This window comes from Coffea arabica, chromosome 10e, assembly GCF_036785885.1.
Source record: "Coffea arabica cultivar ET-39 chromosome 10e, Coffea Arabica ET-39 HiFi, whole genome shotgun sequence".
NCBI classification, from domain to species: Eukaryota; Viridiplantae; Streptophyta; class Magnoliopsida; order Gentianales; family Rubiaceae; genus Coffea; species Coffea arabica.
This window is the reverse complement of record NC_092328.1, coordinates 48401855-48415875: the sequence shown is the minus strand read 5'-3', so window position 1 is coordinate 48415875 and position 14021 is coordinate 48401855. Positions and strand designations below refer to the sequence as shown.

Genomic DNA, 14021 nt, shown 5'->3' with positions numbered 1-14021 from the left:
ATTCTCAACCACATTTTTATCTCACATACATCACATCACAAAAAGTGTTGCAGTAATTATTGCAAATAATTATTTGGAATAATGCTCTATCCAAACAAATTATTTTAGCTTCATAAATTTCAAATATATTCGTACTATTCATGTCTGAGTTTTTGCTGAACTCGTGTTTTTGTGCCAAACTTCTAATCATACATTTGAAGAAAAATCTGTATAATATAAATATGTACTATTATAGTTTATATTATACCCGTTCTATATTATACTAACAATGATTGGCAGTCCAAAAACACATAATTCATACTTTATGGAACAAGTATATTAATAGATAATTTTTTGCATTTATAGTTCTCTTGGCTTATGGAATTTTGACCATTTTGAGCGCTTTGAATTTCATTCGTCTTCTGGTCATATCCAATGAGGTGGATATTTAGGATCCAAGTGTCTTACAAGTTAAAGTCATATCCAACCTACATTGATTCGTATAATTCTTGTTACCTTTGCTACAAACTCGTAGAGTTTTTGTATAATCGTAAATTTTACACCAATTTTGTTATATGAATTAAAAGTTTTGAAATTATACTAAAAGTAGAAAAGAATATATCAATCAATTTGAACCGAATAGAAATCCTTATTTCTAGATATTCGTGCCCAAAACCATCTCATATAATTTCGAGTTTCATTTCTTCATCCTCGCTTGTACTTGGTAATCGACAAACAAAGTCTTTAAAAGACTAGCGTAATTACTTGTTCGGTGGAATCCGGGCAAGCTAGGAAATATACCTTTCACTATAGTAGTTGTTTCATGCCATCTCTAGATAAATAGTTCAACCAGTAGTATTTCATATTATTAGGATTAACTTTTCAGCTGAAGCCCGGAAGCAAGTTCATACAAGAGAGTACAAATCTTGAGTTCTGGTTGAAGCAGGTGCAAGCAACACGAGCTTTTTTACTGCACCTTAGGACTTTGGAGGCAATCGAGCCAGCCATACACAGCAGACTCTTAATTTTATGACAGGAGTAATACTACCATAGACTTTTACCACTATCTTGGATAACATATAGACATATAGATGGAGAGAGCTCCATTTCTTGATCCCATGTTACTAGTAATTTTTAAAGGTAGGTCCCCATAAGCTGTCCACCGTCGGCTAGTTAAAGGGTAGCCTGAAAGGGAAAAAAAAGAGTGTATTACAAGTAATAGAGAACGGTAACAAGAACGTGGAGAAAGTACTCAGGATAATGCCAATGTATATAGGTGAATATACTATAGTCAGAGAAAGATCTCACGAAGAACCTCAGAAGGTATTGGTCTGTAGAGTACTGTTGGAAAATAGAGCATAAAAATGGATATCAAGACTTGGTATTGAAGGCTGAAAAACACCTCAGATTTCTCATTAAACAGCTCTCTTTTGACAGAGAGAAAGAGTGCAAGAAACAATTCTACATGAATCTTTTCCTAACAAACCTCAACATACTTGAGCTAGTCAAAAAGACAATAAATTTGAAACTACTTCGAATTTCTAGACTTATTCAACTATTACTTTCATTTATTCTAGTGCTAGAAAATTTGCAGTTAAATTGCACGTCTCAAGAAGTACTTTAGCTAAACATTCCTCTAGAAACATTCATCACTAGCAAAGATGAAGTTAATCCTCACTGTACAAAGCTATCCAACTTTAGAATTGTCTCAAGCACAGAGAATTAACCTCACCAGCGCATTTAAGAGGCAGATTGGCGAATTGTTCAATTCTCAATAACCAGGGCTAAACTTGCAATTGTTTATAAAACAGTAGATGTGTTTATGGAGGAAGTTAGAGATTAGTCCACTGACAAGCATGGAAGCACCGGCAGTACAAAGACACTTACCCTAGTTTGAGTGATGTATCTGAGCAGTCATCCTCCGGAGGAGGGCCACTGTTGCAGCTGCAAACATTGGTAATGGACTCTGAAGATTGGCCTTCTTCTATCAGCATATCTTTATCCAAGTCTGGAATCACTGGCCTCTTCCCTTCATAAAGCATTGCCATCTGTGTGGCCAAAAGTTTCAGCTACAATGTTAATATAACCTGTCAGCGAAAACTTATTTATACTTAAGTAGAAGATCGTACTTTTTGCTTCAGTTGCTTATTTTCTTCAAACAGTTCTGCACCCTGCCAGAAGATAAAAGGCGACTTATAAGCTTAGTATAGGAACTGATGCTTATAAATGTTGACTATAGAGGCCTATTACTACTGACCAGAGTTGTCAAAAGAAAGAATTACTGAAATGCATTAATAGGAAAAAGTTTGTGTCTGCAACTCTAACCTTCTTTTGAAGGGCATTGATCTCATTCATGATGCGTTCACCCTAGAATTAAGATAACATGAAGAAGTTAGGTTAGTAAATTTGCGACCCTCCTAAATTTTAGATGAAAGCTAGTGAAAGTGAACTGGGAACCTTCGTTTGAAGCACACGGGTTAGTCCTGCTTCCAGCACTTTTTCTAACTGCTGCAGCTCCTCTATCTTTAACCCTTGAAGGTCCTCACCCTTCATTTGCCTGATCCACAGGATCAAATGATTTCATCTTGCTAAGATTCAAATAAAACTAAAAATCCATTATGGAAAACAGTATTTATTTTCTGTTTCTATTTTGTACCTTAGCTGATGAGTCCTGTCAGCAACTTCCTTGCTCAATCTAACATGGCAACTATTCTCTAGCTAAAATGAGCAAGAAAAATTAGGATCACTATGCATACACAGCAATTAATGGGAAATACTCGATGAAACTTGCACTTGCACTTCTTGGAACAACTAGAAAAAGATGAATGGCTTACTTTGGTTTTGGCGTAAAGTAGCAAAATACATTTAACAGACATATATGAGGAGAAAGCTAGCCATGAGAAAAACAGACGGAGGGAGAGAAAGAAGAGGAGTATGGAATGATGATAAATTTGCTTGACCCTAATCAGCAGATGCATGCATAAGGCTGAGTACTAACAAATCCTAGCGTAGAGAAGGGAAGGAGGCTAAAGGAAGAAACTTCATTAGGGACAATACACATCAGTCATCTTCAACATTTCACCGACAGCCCCAATGGTTCATCTTGCTTTACAACAATTTAAGTTTAGTACATTTTCATTTGTCCCAATTGAGCATAAGCTAATCTCGTAGTGCAATGAAACATCCAAATCAGATTAGACTTTGTTTAATGTAATCGTGTGGCAAAGTAAAACCGAATAATGCATCGATTGAAGAAAGCAGCACCCATTCACAGCATATCAAAATCAACAAGCTTGTTAAAAAGAATCTTAAAAGTAGGTATTAAAGAGAGTCGATATTTTCGACTCAAAAATATTTAGTCAAATTTCATCTTGTCATTTCGCGAGCACCCTAGACGAAACAAAGTTCACCTAGTCACTTTACAACCAAAGAGAAATCGTAAAATATTCCTCTACATACCGAAAACAGGACCACTTATTATTCAAAATTTCCAATGCACTTGGTAATATCCTTCTCGAAATCTTTAGATGAAATGCAAGGTCAGAACAAATGAGACATATTCCCAATGTATTCAAGGATGAAACAACAGTTTTGCCAATCATCAGTTGGGCAATGTTGGTAATGAGATCAGTACAGCCAAGAGTATAGAGGAAACCATGAAAAGCGTTAACAAGATAAAGCCCGTGATGTTGACTGGATCTCTAGAAGAAAGATAACACAGATGCAACGCCATGTTGTAATACCTGAAGCTCAAGCGATGGTTGCTCAATCTTCTCGAGGTTACTTGAATGTAACTTGTACTTTCCAAGGATATCACTCATGCTGCACAAAAATGCAGGAGACTTGAGTTACTTGTGATGTTCTCTCATCACAATATGTCAGAGAACTTCAACCGACGCTACTTTGAAGAAACATTACCACAAAAAAAGAGAAATAAAAATAAAAATCCTTCTCTGTAAAGCATTTAAAAGGTAAGGATCGTGAAAAGAGCCACTCATGGTCAGATGATACCATGTTCCCATACTAAACTCATCCACCACAAATTTTAAAGCCCAAGTAAAAGTAGAAAATACAAACAGCTAAAAGACAATTTTTGTTATGGAGAGCATTTGACATTTTTATTTTAATAAGAGTTCCTTTACTTTTACATATGAAGGAAAGTGAAGTAAATTTACTTTGAGTTAACATATTATAATTCATTTTCCAAAATCCTATTTTAGTACACAACTTATTACACCAAAAGTAATATAGGCATTAGATATTTACAAAAGAATTTGATTGAAGATAACATTACCTCTATTTTTGAAAACACCTCAAGTTTCTGCTATAGATTACAACTGTGATTAACAAATTGCTATGCTTATTATCTCAAGTTATATTTGATTGATGAAAAGGAAAAGAGCATTTGTTTTTAATAAAATTACATGTAACTCACGACTTTGGAGCCAATACATGATATTACAACTAATCCTCACATTTAGTAGGACATATACTAACTTAAAATCAGGAGAGATTGACAATTCGATAGGATTTGAACCTAGGACCTCTAATTTCTAAATCCTAATTTTATAGTTTTTACTATACAATATTTAAAATAGATTCCCTAGAATATAAAAATGCAATAATCTGTTCAGTTTTAAGTTCTATTAGTCTGTTTGATAATTCCACTTAATGTTGAAAATTAATTCATTCAGAGTTTTGAATTCAGCATGTTTGATAACAGAAATACCTTACCACTTAATTTATTAAGCACACCTTAATTTGGGTATAAAATTTTAAGTAACAAAATTTCACTAAATCTTCTGAATTGACTACACATACTATGCCACTCACACACATAACACACTCATAGTATTCTAGCACTTGGTACACATTTATTTCCTTTATATTCAACACACACAGATACACAAGCATGCAGACACACCCTCTTACATGCAAATGCACATACTTAAATACCACCTCTAAATTACTTCATTATTTTTTCTCTCACACACATACGCACATTTTTCTTTTTTTCCAAATATACAAATAAGGGCAATTTTTTTAAAAATTGTCAACAAAATATTTGTGATATTTGAATTCAGTTTTATAATTTAGTTAATTATCAAACGATACAACTTAAATAATTTAGCAACTCAATACTTTTAATGGCCTTGTTTGGCAGGCAACTTTTTCCCAAGTTTAACTACAGTAATTTCAAAAAAAAATTTCAAAAATTTTAAACTATACACTTTAAAATATTCAAAAATTTACACACTTTCAAAATTTTTTAAAAAACTTTTACAGTAAATTATAGTAAAGTTTTAGACAAATATTCAAAAAACTCACTTGTCAAAAGGGGTCAATATTTAATTTTCACAATTCAGATTTCAATTTTATCAAACAGTTACTTAGTTGACCTGTTAGTTTATAATTCATGATGACAGGACAAAAATACAGTGCCCTACATATCACAAAGCCATAGTTATCATATAACAAGCATGACAAATGAATAGAAAGTCAGCACAACTATCAGTTATTTGCAAAGGTTGCCAGTTAGCATTAAAGTAAATCAAAGACTCGATTTGCCTCACGAGAACGTGTGAGACACCTTTACAATATTTCTCAATTTTGAGTAGAAGGAGATTCTATGAGATTGGAAAGTGATATTCAAACTCAAAACATTTACGTTCGAATAGCGTAGTTAGCTGTTCACCATTGATCCAACGCCTTTTCAAAGAAAGTCGAAGCTTCAAACCATCTGGGACATGTCTAATATATAAGATATGTATTAAGCAAATACAAGCTACAACCTAAACCATTCCACCCAAATTCACAGGTCCATTCAAGATCTGGAGGACTAATATAGAGTAAGTATTTAAGCAAGAAGCTCAAGGATCCCAAAAAATGCAAGCCTCGGGGATGCAACATGTGCTGAGGCATTTATGATTAGAAATTTATGGTTAAAAAAAAATCAGTGCAAATAGAAGGAAAGTTATGTTATCATTACTTGAACCGGTAGTTTATGACATCAACCATGCAAGTGTTCCATAGGCACATTCCTCTTCCTAACATTTAGTTGACTGTAGATCTCTTTCATCCATTCTACAACATGCAATCATTTCCAACTGTAATTTTTTCTTTCTTTTTTTCAGTTTTTTGTCAGAAAGAAACACAAAACATGTTCATTACACCGAGAGATAAACATTATCAGAAGTATGATATAAAATGAAATACATGTAAAGATCTGTTTAAAGAAAAACAAAATTACAAGTACAGAAAATTCACCTTGTCATTGATAGGTTACAATATAATTACATTAGTAATTAAAAGTAGGTGACCTTGAGTTATATTTCTTCAAAGTGAATTTAATCTTTTTATCTTTGGCTAGTAAAAATGCTTGTTTGAGTCTTTTATTTTTTTGCCATCTCAAGTCTAATTGCAAACCTGTCATATCATGGACTATGCAGTCAACCATTGAGTTATCAGCCCAACCAAAAATAAATCCTACCACTGATTAAAGCATAAAGGAGAGAAGAGAAATTCAAATGGTGATTTCCAGCCTTGTGCACAAGCATATGTGAAATTCTTTTAAGGAAAGGCCAGAAGAGTACACAAAAATGCGGTCAAGTAATACTCAAACCTAGAAGCCATGACTCGCCCATTATCAGACCTAGACTAGAAATCTTTTTACGAATACTATTAATCTTACAGAAATTCCTTCCTGTATCCAGAACTTACACATATGACCCGAAGCAAGTACAAAAACTGACAAGAGGCACACCTGAGTGAAGTTTTGATATCATATCAGAGACTAGGGAAATACAATGGAATTTCTCTTACCTCTTTATCACGAATCTACTGGTTAGACCCCACAAAACAGACATATGCATGCCTTATCCAGGTATGTGCAAAATATGCGTTTGAATTTAGATAGTAGACAAACCACAAAAAAGGGAACTCATGTAAGAAAGAATCCAAAGTGGACTGGATACAGGCTCCTAGAAACTAGACAGAATTTGGTCCAAGTGACCATTTTTAGTATTTTCTTGTGGTCGTCTGTTAGCGTGGAGCCATTTTATGCAATGATCCAACGAAACTACCAACTGAGACATATTTTAGCGATATGGCAAGCAATTTTTTTAATTCAAGCAACTTTTGAATAAGCTGCAAGACAAGGTACTATATAGGAAGTTGAACCAAAATGACGCTAAGTTAATCAGTGGCTGCACACGAGGATGAAAGTTGATTTTGTGAGCAAACATTAATTTCTAATAGCTACACCGTTAGAAAGACAGTTCACATGCAGCCACTGAAACATGACAGGAAAACACTTTCATTGCTGAAATCTAGCTACAATGATTTGTTCTGACATCCTTCGGAGTGAGCTAAACACAAGATCATGCCACAGTATATTAGATGTTTCAAAAGAAGTAAGACAACCGTTGGCATGTATATAACCAGGCAGAATTTTAAGTATCTTAATATGAAGTTTTTCTTTTGCAAAAAGGTTTTCATTTTTTACTGTTTTATTGTCCCAACGAATAATATACACCGTGCAACTAAAGATCGCGCAGTGTATATAGCTTACACTTACAAAAGTGTATAATCGGTTTTTAGATTTATTTGGTATCGTCCAATTAATATAAAGTTTTGGCAGGTTAATAGGTGAAGAAAATGATAAGATTGATTTGACCGGTGATCTCAAATGACTGCTTCGTTTCTTTATTTTATGACCATTAATTACGAACCAATTAAATCAGTTGGTGATCTTAAATGACTGGTTCGTTTCTTTATTTTAGAACCATTAATTAGGAACCAGTTAACTCAGTTAAGATAGACTTTCAAATTAATCATTATTCTATGATCGTAACTTAGCAGCTTCTAATTGCATGAAAAAGAAGTTTCACTACTCCATATTCTTCCCTTTAGCATCTCTCAAATGCTAATGCTATGAGTGAAATTAAAAATCAAGAATTTGAAAACATGAAATCTACTCCGCTTAATTTCTGATGCAAGTAAACATCCTGGAGAAAATTAAACTGAACATTTTGAGATTCGGCCTCCATTTCGTGAAGAGACTAATGGAATTGTGCAGCTCAAATGCTCCTTTCTAGCAAGTCAATCAAAAAGAATGGTCCATGGAATTGTACCGTTTCAGATTGATATATAAGATGGAGAAGAGTTTCCTGCTATGATCAAATAATAATTAAGCTACTTCTCAACGTGGGAGCTGGTGAAAATTTTGGAAAGAAACTGCGAAACCCAAGTGAGAGCGATTTACTAGTGTGATGAAATAGTCTAGTACCCTTTAAAATCGGAGAGACATTCTTGGAAAGAAAATGTGAAATCCATTGAACAAGTGAGACCTATTTACTGTGATCAAGTAAGTTAGGAGGAGTATAACTTACTGAACGGAAAACCGAGAGCTGGGTCGATAAGAAACTGAGTAAAAAGAAGCCAAAAAAAAGAAGTTGTGGGGTTCAAGTAAAGTAAAGAAAACTTTGAAGATTGAAAAGAATCTTTACTAGGGTTTCTAATTTTAGCAATTCTTAAATGTTACTACTATCGGTAAATATTTAAGACTTAAGATAAAAGGAGTACGGGTAAGGGGTAACGAAGGAGACCAGAACCTTTGTTGTAAATTACTATTCTGTTGTTTGGTTTTGGGTCAAAATATATTTGGAGCTGAGCTAAACACTTCTCATGTCAGTGGTCACAGTCTTGATTCCCTTTCGTCTAGTCACCTGAATTAAGAAGAGCCGATCTTCCCAACAAAATGTTGCTGACATCATCTTCTCAGACCCTGCCTATATCTAGAAAGAGAGACGGAAGGAAAGAGGGTAGAGAGATGGAGAATGAGACACATCTAATACTGACTCTCTGTTTGTGTGTGTGTATATATATATATATATGTATGTATATATATATATATGAACATGATAATGAAGCCACCCCAGCTCTCATCTTTGCATTAAAAAGTTATTAGTATACCATATGATTATATATAGGGTAGGGTTAGATTTACCTTGAGCTAGCGAACTCGAAGAGCTTGCCAGTGGCTGAGAAGATTATGAGGGCAACATCAGCATCGCACAAAACAGCAAGCTCTTCAGCTTTCTTGAAAAGCCCTCGTCTCCTCTTGGAGAAGGTCACCTGCCTCGCCGTGATGTTATCGATTTTCTTGATTTTGATCTTCTCTCTCGCCATTTTTTCTTTTCGATCGCCTTGATAATTACACCCAGAGGGAAAAGAACATCAAAGATGTTGCAATAGTAGTGTGGTACCACGAGCAGATGGGTTTGGCAAATAATTTTATGCAGCAATGGGAAAAGAGAGTATTAAATAGAAACGGGCACAAGAAAGAGGCGCAAAAAGTGCTCGGTGTGGTCGCCGGCAGGTGCAATTTTTTTCCAAAGAAATCAGGAGGAGGATTAAGTGAGCAAAAAGCAACCCTAAAGAAAAGAATACAAGTACAGATCTGAGCGAAAAAACCCAGAAAAGCCCACCAATTGATGTTCATTAACATGCAAGCTGGGGAGTGGGAGATGGGGTGTGCAAGGATATTGAGGGGGATGGGGGGATCGGTACTGTTTACCTTATTGGGTACTGGAGTGAGAGGGTGAGGAGCTGCAGGAGATGTTCTTTGTTTCGTGCGCTGAGTAAGAAACAGTTGTACTCTTAGCTTAACACCACTGTTGAGCTCAACTCCTCACACACAACACCAGCTTCCAAACAAGAAAAAAATATATCCTATATGGAAACGAAAATATCAAAAGAAGCCACCAATTAGAGAGAGGGAGGGAAGAATTGGGAACAGAAGCCCCATGTCAAGAAAGGAAAGTCCACTTTCCCTTTTATAGCAAAACCAATCCTTCTTTTATCCTCAGTTTTCCACATTTGCCTAAACCTAAGAGGAGAGGAAAAAAATCTGAGCGGCCTAAATGTAGACTATTTGTGTGTGTGTGAGAGAGAGAGACAGAGAGACTGGAGAATGTGTGTCTTCTTTTGTTTTCTTTTTCTGTGGATATCCTAAGTTTGGTTCTGAAGGATGAACGTGAGTTTTAGTTTAATGAAGAAATATTCCTGTTACAACTAGAATACAATTATCTTTTTCTTTTTCTTTTTTTGTTTATACAGAAATAATGACGACCGGGGAGCTGTGCCTAGCCTGTGGTGGGTGTGGCTTTTCTTTTTCTTTTTCTTTTCTTTCATATTATGTGGACGATGAGATGTCCGTACAGATAGACCGCGCTGCATCACTATCATGGATGGCCATTATTACCTCTTCGTACACTTTCTCACCATAATCAACAAACCTAAAAGTCTTTTCACCAATTTGCACGATCATGATCCACATTTTTTGGGTAGGAAAAAGGTAGGTGCTTCGGATCCGAACATCACCGGTTAGGACATATGTTTCAGAAGTAAAGGTCACTTGTAGGAAATTGCCTATCCATCCAAGGGTCACATATAAGTTTCAATAATATTTCATTTTTGTAAAAATATGTTTCATTCTTATATATTAATTGAGTCAACTTATGTTGAAAATGATCTACATTTGTATTGCTTCTTTATCTCGCCTGAAATGAGTAGAGTATAGAGGTACAAAGGAATGGATAATCTAGAATCTCCTAATGTTTCTCTTTTGGGAAATTTATAGCATATGTACTTAACACATGATCTGTTCCCTCTGTTGATTTTGCAATTTCAATTTACTAATATCCATAAAATCAAAGATAACAAATAAGAGTATAATAACTAGGAAATAGAGGAGTAGAAATAGACATGAGATAGAGAAATTGGAACGTTTTCTAGGTACTTTACTATACCATGAAACATAAGTGTAATTATTTAAACTCGAGAAGAATCAAGTGAAATTGTCAGAAACCTTAAGAGAGGTTTTTAAAAGTATCCCTTAATTTATCTATTTCCTACCGAGTGTTTAACCTTCCGTTGACACCACTTTTGGCAAGTAGCAAAATTTGTTGTGTTTTTATACATTTCTATTTTGTATGGTGACTCATTTATTGTGTTAGTGACTTAATGTTGATATTTGACTAAATTGTCCACCACAATGTTGACAAACTGCACTTTAATTTATCTATATTTCCAAGCAAGTGTTTAGCTAAAATTCCCAAATTTGTTTTCGATAATGCCTTCCACTAGATTGTATTTATAACATTAATAGCTTGAAATTGTGTTAAATTAGAATACCAAGATTTAAGCTTATCAAGCACGAAAAAGAGTCTATAATCTTGAAGGCTTCGAATGAAAAATCCAAACACATGCGTTAATAACAATTACTTCCTTCCCTTGCCCCAAACTGGAAAACGAAGTTGGCAGTGATTTTTTATTTTTTTTTTTAAAGTTTGAGGGCTAAACCATATGTATTAACTGCATCTGATCATGACTCTGGAGGTTTTACCAATTATGCAACGTCCATGGAGCTATATTTACTTAACAGGACGAGTATACTTAACCCCTTTGATGTGTCACGACATTTGGCTCCAGCAAGCAATTAGCATAGTCTATGCAATTGAACTATACACCTGAGTACTTGACGTTATGGCAATAGCAGCATTAACTTGATCTGGTTTTTCATCACAAAAGAGAATTCTCTTTTGTGTCAGGGACTCATTCTATGTAATACTGTGAAATTAATCACTAGGTACTCTAATCATATAAAACTTCACATAGCCTTTTGAGATAAGCTACGAGGATGTTTTGTACACAATTGAAACAAAAGCCCAATTTCTGCAGGAATCTCGTCACTCTCTATTTATGACTTCTTTTGAGTCTTCTTTCAAGAAGCACATCAATTATTCTTGCAAGCTTGCATTTGTATAGAGCCCTTTAAATTAAAAAAATAACAATAATAATAAGAGCCCATAAAGCAGAAAATGTCGATTATCAGTCCAGGTTGTTCCATTGAAAGCGAAGGTACAGAACAGAAGAATAATCTTCCAATCGACGACCCGGTTTTCAAAATTCAACTCCAAATAGGAGTAGCGGGACCAAATTTTCTTGCTACTTTCACAGCGATGCATGCAGCAGTGTATGGGATGTAGACTTTACACACACAAATATACAACGATACATTTATAATGTACACTTCATTTGGATCTTTGTACTTCAATTCGGGCACTGGTAATTGTTTCTCAACTCCTCTATCTATTGAGCATTCTTTTGAACCATTAGCAACGCTGGCTCTATCATAAAAGAACATCAAATTACAGATTATATATGTTTCTTTTCCTCAAATATTTTGTGAAGAAAAAATAGGCAGCAACATCATATATATATATATATATATATATATATTTCTCGCTGATCAATTTGTTAAACTTGATTAACTCAACGGCAGGAGCATAAACAAACACGGGAACCTTTTTCATTCGACCACTGTCAAGAGAAAATCTTTGCTTTAACTTGTCTTCATTCTCTATAGTTTGAAGTTAATTATTACATGGTCCTGCCTTGAGCTGCACACAACTATCCAAATTGAGGGTCGATTTGCAGATCATGCCAATGGGAGCTCCAACTTGAGGTGCATTGGCTATTGAGAGTATCTTCTTCTAACCGATATGGACTTCTCTGAGTGATGCTCCCCTTTTGGACCATTATCCATTGCCACAACCAATTTGCACTTGGGATTGAGATATCGATCGGTCTAAAGTTGTACGTAGTATTAGCAGTTATGTTCCCATAACAAAGATTGATCAGCCGTTATGTTCCCTCGATAGCTCGACTGCAGCTGGATGAGAGTCAGAGTCTTTAAATTTACCTTCGATGTCTCAAGTTAGGTGTGATCACTTCTTTATTAAAAAAAAATTGTAATTTCAAATTAACTTTGATCACTATTTTTTTCCTTTTCTTTTTGTAGAGGGTTTTGAGTAAAAGCACCCTTCAAAAATAGGCGTATGCAGCTTGTTCTGTCGAGCACACCATATTCTTCAGTAATGGGCGAAGGAACAGTTCACTCTGCTCCTCAGCACCTGAAGAAGTTAAGGACCAAGGGTCCAAATGGTTGCCAGACAAATTGTTTGGACAAGTTTTGTTTCAATTTTACAAGATGTAATTTTATTTGTTCATGATTTAATTCATTTTTAACTATTAGTAATTATAGAACAAAATTTTGTGAATCTTACACACACACACGATATTAAAATCAATGCACAAGTTGTGATCTAAATCTTAAATTTTTTTTTTTTTTTGGCCAATTCATGGCCATCCCACAAAATCCCTATTCGAGGGAATTGAGGATACTCTAGCTTTTGATAAAATCAAATATGGGCCTACAATTTTGCCACTTGAGTCGCACCTCTCACCTAGGGCTATTATGGCCAGGACAATGTGCATATCAGCACCTCATATCCACGGATTTTGTATGGTGGTGACTGGTGATAACTCGTCGTGTAAGTCAAGGCTGCAACAGTTGACGGCCGTCTCAAATGATGGAAGGTCGTGGTATGGTTAAAAATTCAAGACTTCAGAATGTACGTCCAGATTAATTGTCCATTTGAGTGTGTTTGAATAGTAAATTATTTGAGATAACACTTTTTGTGTTGTAATATATGTGAGATAAAAAAATATATTAAAAATTGTAATGATGATGTAAATAAATATATTTGAATAAATAATCTCTTGTCCAGACACACTCATTGATATATTGACATTTATTTGATTACGAGCAATACTAAAAATTGTCTCAAGTTTATGAGTTATTTATGATAAATTACAATTTGTTACAATTCTCTTTACCGATTCAAAATGATAATAGGGATAATTACGTTATTTATGATAAATTTGAAGTTTTTAATAATTGCGTTCGCCTTCCTTAAAGTTTGAAAAAAATTACACTTATCTTCTTTGGTGTTATATGAAAATACTATAATAGCTTTCACAAAATTTACAAATTCTAAATAAAAAAATTGAATTTAAAGATAAAAAAGGAAACATTTTCTCGTTAATACCTTTTTATCAAAAAGTTATAGTGTAATATGATCTAGTACATTATATTCAATTTTCAATTCCTCTGAATCGAGTTTTTGCTCAATTTT

At 34.5% G+C, this 14021-nt stretch overlaps 1 protein-coding gene across 1 annotated transcript; it reads right to left on the bottom strand.

Annotated features, from left to right (window-relative positions):
• Nucleotides 1–816: 816 nt before the first annotated feature.
• LOC113711672 (MADS-box protein SVP-like) lies at nucleotides 817–9832 on the bottom strand. The gene is made up of 9 exons (XM_027234845.2): nucleotides 9557–9832; nucleotides 8987–9185; nucleotides 3723–3801; nucleotides 2636–2697; nucleotides 2437–2536; nucleotides 2305–2346; nucleotides 2109–2150; nucleotides 1867–2027; nucleotides 817–1164 (listed from the first exon to the last, which is right to left on the bottom strand). The coding sequence occupies exons 2-9, from the start codon at nucleotides 9166–9168 to the stop codon at nucleotides 1149–1151; spliced, it is 684 nt and encodes a 227-aa protein (XP_027090646.1). The 5' UTR covers nucleotides 9169–9185; nucleotides 9557–9832; the 3' UTR covers nucleotides 817–1148.
• Nucleotides 9833–14021: the final 4189 nt, after the last annotated feature.